The sequence below is a fragment of the Pteropus vampyrus genome, unplaced genomic scaffold (genome assembly GCF_000151845.1).
Source record: "Pteropus vampyrus isolate Shadow unplaced genomic scaffold, Pvam_2.0 Scaffold67, whole genome shotgun sequence".
NCBI classification, from domain to species: Eukaryota; Metazoa; Chordata; class Mammalia; order Chiroptera; family Pteropodidae; genus Pteropus; species Pteropus vampyrus.
In genome coordinates, this window is record NW_011888848.1 from 7,802,623 (window position 1) to 7,808,372 (window position 5,750).

At 43.9% G+C, this 5,750-nt stretch overlaps 1 protein-coding gene across 4 annotated transcripts; it reads left to right on the forward strand.

The window, feature by feature from the left end:
• The first annotated feature begins 1,813 nt into the window (after window positions 1-1,813).
• On the forward strand, window positions 1,814-5,386 carry DDIT4L (DNA damage inducible transcript 4 like). Of its 4 annotated transcripts, none has more exons than XM_023531398.1 (3): window positions 1,814-1,826; window positions 2,711-2,850; window positions 4,629-5,386. In XM_023531398.1, the coding sequence occupies exons 2-3, from the start codon at window positions 2,760-2,762 to the stop codon at window positions 5,117-5,119; spliced, it is 582 nt and encodes a 193-aa protein (XP_023387166.1). In that variant the 5' UTR covers window positions 1,814-1,826; window positions 2,711-2,759; the 3' UTR covers window positions 5,120-5,386. The 4 variants fall into 4 exon arrangements, with proteins under 4 accessions (XP_023387166.1, XP_023387167.1, XP_011359822.1 ...); XM_023531399.1 differs by lacking the exon at window positions 1,814-1,826 and adding an exon at window positions 1,907-1,968; XM_011361520.2 differs by lacking the exon at window positions 1,814-1,826 and adding an exon at window positions 1,950-2,057.
• Window positions 5,387-5,750: the final 364 nt, after the last annotated feature.

Here is a 5,750-nt window from a genome sequence, read left to right on the forward strand (position 1 = left end):
ACACAATGATGGCACTTAGTTTTCCATAATTCTGGTCTATATTTCTTTTTTAAAAATCAGCTCAGTTTATTTAACATTGCAAAGGTGCAAACTAGTGGTAATAGGATGCTTTTTATCCTTTTAAGTAAATAAAACCCAGACAATCTCTACTGATTATTCCAGGTATGTGTTCTATATCAGTCATTTCTTGTGCTCTGTAATTTGAGAGCAAGGCTCACTTCATCAAAAAGAATATTATTTGAAGTCTTTCGCAACATAGGTAAGTTATTTTTTCCAGTAAAATCCCAAAGGGCTTTGCAAATTTTCAGTTAGGTGAGCTGAGAGTAACTGCTACTTTCTAAAGGTCTAATAATCTTTCTGGCCCTTTGGGAGTTCTTAATTTATGAGTTATGCCTAAATACCCTAAGGAAATTGAAATGGGCAATTTCTTCATTTCACCAGTGTAGGTTCAGACCACTCATTAACCGGAAATTATTAATCCTAAAAACTCTCCTTGGAGGCAGGTAAGAGGCAGCTTGTTTAATATCGTCTCCCCCCTCCCCACCCCGAAAAGGAAAGGAGGCTCTGTGGCTGGCACCCACTCACCTCCTTCCCGCTGCCAGGCAGCTGGCATCTGAGATCTGACGAGGGGCACATATCCATTAGTCATGAACACACTAGCCACTAAAACTGCTTTTTAATCGGCTTAAATGGGGTTGTTTATTTTCCACTTTTCGATTATAGAAATAGAAGTGGAAATCTGCTTTCAAAGACCAGCCTACCAGCATCTCTTCCCTTGGTTCTCCTGACCTTCAGGCAATACAGCTTCCTGAATGGAGTTAAAAATGGATTGTCAAGCTGGCTTTAATTTCTGCGGCCCTGCCTCCAATGTCCTCCCACTGATCTGTTTATCACATCCTCCTTACCCCTTATGTTGTTGTTTTTCTTACTGAATTTTTAGCCTGGACAGCTGAAACTGCCTTTCAAGGCCCCAACCTGCAGATGCTTATGAGTAACAAAGTAATCCTATAGACCAGAGAGCCAACACTAGGACCTGCTCTTTGTTGGAAGAGTCTTCCCCGCTCCAGGCATCCCCACGCCTTTCTTCCCCAGACCCATCCCCGTCATTAGGGACGGCGGCCACTCGGAACAAATCGTCTTCTACTAGCACACCAAAGCGGGGAAAAGGGTGGCTTAGAAACTTTGGGAGAAAACATAAGTTTAGCTTGTTGCTCATGCGTTGTGCGAACATGTTACTTCTTTCTTGGGCTCCCCGTCCCCCATGATGCGCTCATGTTCAGGACTGCGAATCAAGTCTCAGGGGATTATCCCTGACAGGATACAAAACTCTGTATCTTCATTGCCCCCAAGACCCTTCAAGACTGCCCAAGCCCATGTTCCTCCCCCTGGCAAAGCTCTCCAGCAACTTCTGCCTCCGGGAATGACAACTGCTCCCAGCGATAAGGCGAGTGAAGGAGGCAGCTAAGATCCCACTAATGGTTTTGTTTAGTTTCTTGGCAAGCTCCCCTTCATTCAAGCTCCCGGCGCTCCGGAGCCAGGTCTAATTGGAAGAGTACCAGGCTCACCCCTCTCGCGGAGAAAATGCATTAGTCATAGATGAAACAGCACGAAGGGTGCCGGAAGCCCAGGAATGCAGTGAGTGATGAAGACCCTTCCTACAACGCTGGAGAGCCTTCGATGCCGGAAAGGAAAGCTAGATCTCACTGCGTTCAGGAGAGGACATAGAAACCCGGCGACATGGAATAAAGTTGACTTGGTTAGAGACCAGAACTAGGTGCATAAATAATGCTCACCGAACATCCAAACAGAGTTAAGCAAAATGTTCGGTATGACACAGCAAAGCCTCAGGTCATGGTAACAGACAAAGGGCAGAAAGCTCCCCCGCTGCCCCGGACAGAAACAGCAAGGGCACCAGCGGCGTGAGTGCGCGCGCACGCGCTGGGGGAGGGGTCGCGCCGAAGCATCCAGGTTGGTGGCGGGGGACTGGTCAGTTTGGGGCGAGTCGTGCACCCGGAATTGCGGTCACGGTGACTCGTGGCCCACTTTGGAAATAGCAGGTATCAACAGTACTGCAATCTTGTCCTCAATTCTCAATGACTCTCCTTAGCCAGCTGGAAGAGTCGGAGTTGAAATGCGACCCGGCCCAGGGAGGGGCAGGGCACAAGGCCCGGGCGGGCGGTGCAGGTGGGCGGGCCGGGCCGGGTGAGGAGGCTGGGCCTATAAAGTGCTCGCTGTCCCAAAGGCGATGCAGCTGGTTGGGTTGGGTCAAAGCTGGGAGCGGATCACTGCTGGGGTCTGCAGGTCACTGAGCCCCCGAGGGAGGGGGCTCCAGAGTAGCGTGCCTGCCTCAGTTTACCCTGCAGCGTTGCCATAGAGCGCGTCCGACTTGCGAACTCCCGGCAGGTGAGCGAGGCGGCGGCCTAAGTGGGGGAGCAGTAGAGGCGGGGGCCGCCGCTGCGTAGGCCGCGGGGGTGATCTCCGCGGAGCAAGTGAACAACAAGTTTTGCTAACTTTGAATGAGTTTCAGGTTGCGGCTGTAGTTGGAGTTCCCGCTCCCGAAGCTTTGTACACTTCAGTTGCAGGAGTCTGTTCCTTCCCTTTGGAGAATGAGTGCCTCGGCTAGTTCGCTTCGGGGACGCGGAGCACTTTAGGAGCCTCTGCACGTCTTGCCTGCTCTTGCAAATCTGTCCTTGTTGCTTGCTTTTTCCAGCGCCTCGGAAAAGCCGTTCCGCCCCGCGAGGGAAACAGAGCCGTTGACCATGGTTGCAACTGGCAGTTTGAGCAGTAAGAACCCGGGCAGCATCTCCCAGTTGCTGGACCATGGCTTCAACCCGAGGAGCCTGCTAAATGGTGAGTTTCCCAGCTCTCTGCCTCTCATCCCTCCAAAGGTTGCAGCCCCTCCGCATCTCGGACCGGACTGGTAGGCATGCGGTGTCACCCCTTTCCCCGATGGAGGTGCCACAAAATCCATCTGTGGAAACTCCTTCCCAAACTTTCTAGCATCTTCTGTCCATGATAGTGAGAAACAAAAGAAGCAAAAAATAAAATACTGAGGACTCCATTAGTCTAGTCTGCTGCTAATAGGCTCTTTGGAATGAAAAGATAGATTCCTTACTCTACATGGCTGTGAAGTGTTGGTGAATTTTAAGTGTACAGTTATTGTGTTTCAACAAATGTAATCACTCTTGTAACCACTATCATGATGACTCCCTCCCCCGAAATCCCCATGTACCCATTTACCATTAATTGCCCACTCTCCTACTCCCTGTTTACTTTTGCTTCTAGAGTTTCATGTAAATGGAATCATATAATATGTACTCTTTTGTATCTGGTTTCTATTGTGCAGCCTAATGATTTTAAGATCCTTCCATGGTGTTGCTTATATCAAAATGCATTCCTTTTATTGCCAAGTAATATTCTATTTGTGGATATAACCATTATTCCATTTTCAATGCCAGAAGAAAACTTTAAAACAGTAGTGATGCTGGAAATACTGTCATTTACAATTTTAAACAGCAGTTTTTAAGTTAACACTGCTCTGTCACCGATGACGAATTGCTTCAGATCTTTGGGTCTTCCTCATTTAGAATGCAAAATGGTTGATGTAATTTTATATGCCAAAGCTCTAAAATTCTTTATCTTCAACATAGATAAAATATGGAGCCTTATAATGTAGAATGCATTTGTTTCATTTGTTTCATTTGTTTCATAGTTGTAAAAAAAAAACACATACACAATGATCTAAGTGAATACCTAGTATGAAGAAAGGAAACCACTACAGCCTATAAGGGTGAAGTAGGTTTACGGAATGGTGCCTGCAGGGCATCTGTCTGCACCCTGCTCAGTTGACTGCAGCATCTTGCCAAGTGGTAGGATTAATTTGGAAGATAGGTGACCAAATGCAGAGCTATCTCTTTTCCTTTGCGCAAACCTAAGTTTGTTTTCTTAGGACTATTTTGTTTTGCTTGGCTATGGAAAACTACCCAGCCAGTTAAAAATATCCTCCTGGACCTAAAAGGTCTTCTTTGAGCAATTTTTAATCAAAGAAGTTGAAGCTAAAATTGGTATCTACAGGTTATTTCAGTAAAGACTTTTAAAGAAACAAATTTATAGATATTTAACATAGCTCCTCAGAGTCATCTTAAATTCATCGCTTAAGGACAATAGCAAAAAAAATTGATATTTTACAATAATAAATTCATGTATTCTTAGAAGTTAAAAAAAAAAAACATATAACCATATTTTATTCCAGAAGTAATGCATGTTCTCTGTAAGACAAATAGAAAGTCCCCATAAGCAAATAAGGGAGCAAGAAAGGAAAGAAAATCAGTAATAATCATAAATTTTTGATGCATGGTCTTTAAGATTGTATATGTATATATACACATAAATCTAAAGAAAAATGGTTATCTAACTTATTTATCAAAACCTTTAGTTCATAGATTAATTTTCAGTCTCAGAGATCAGATGACTTGTTCTGTTACCCCACTAGTTAACAGCAAAGTGAGATCAGCTAACCCCCAAACTAATATTAAAAACAGGTAGATATGATAGATAGATGCAGCCAATCTTGGCGTGCTTTTCTTGTTCCTAGATTTCTTTTAATTTTAAACCTCTATTTTCTGCAGATTTTGACTACTGGGATTATGTTGTTCCCGAACCCAATCTCAACGAGGTGATATTTGAGGAGACAACTTGCCAGAGTTTGGTTAAAATGCTGGAGAACTGTCTGTCCAAATCAAAGCAAACCAAACTAGGTTGCTCAAAAGTCCTCGTCCCTGAGAAACTGACCCAGAGAATTGCTCAAGATGTCCTTCGGCTCTCCTCCACGGAGCCCTGCGGCCTAAGAGGTTGTGTTATGCTCGTGAACATGGAGGTTGAAAATGTATGTATAAAGCTGGATAGGATTGTGTGTGACTCTAGTGTGGTACCCACTTTTGAGCTTACACTTGTATTTAAGCAGGAGAATTGCTCGTGGACCAGTTTCAGGGACTTTTTCTTTAGTCGAGGTCGCTTCTCATCCAGCCTCAGACGAACTCTGATCCTAAGCTCAGGATTTCGACTTGTTAAGAAAAAGCTTTACTCCTTGATTGGAACAACAGTCATTGAAGAGTGCTAAAAGGGGAACATTTAAAAAGGTCCTTTTTAATGCTTGGGTAATAAAACTCTGTAGCTGCTCAGTTACGGTCCCTGTAGTTTGCCCTGCCTGCTCTCAACAAGAAACTCCAAATCAAGCTCTTCTTCCTTCTGTTTCATATTCACAGCAACCCCAACTAAAGAATTTATTTTGTGGCTTTTGAGAAATGACCCAAGAGAATGTACATTGTCTGCAAATATCACATTTTTTTAAATAAAATAGAATGGAATGGATAAGAAAAGGAAAAAAGCAATCCACTTTAGCTTTATATTTGATTCCACAGAGTTTTCCAGGTAGTCTTTCTATCAGACTATTATACCAACTTTCCTGAGTTTGATTTTCATACAGCTTTTATTCTGTAAAATTTCAGAGTGATCTTTTCAATCACAGAATCTTACTGAATGATACTTTGTCCATAAAAACTTCCAGAAGCCTACACCACCAATTTCCTGTCCCAACTCCAATTTGAAGAGTTCTTTTACAGGAGGATAAAATTAAGTGGGCGAGTGTAATTGAAACCAAACCCAGTGCAAGAGTAAGAAATGTCAGTGAGAACAGAACTACTTCACTGTTTCTTTGCATCTTCCCCACTCTTTTGTTTTAAAGAGGTGGC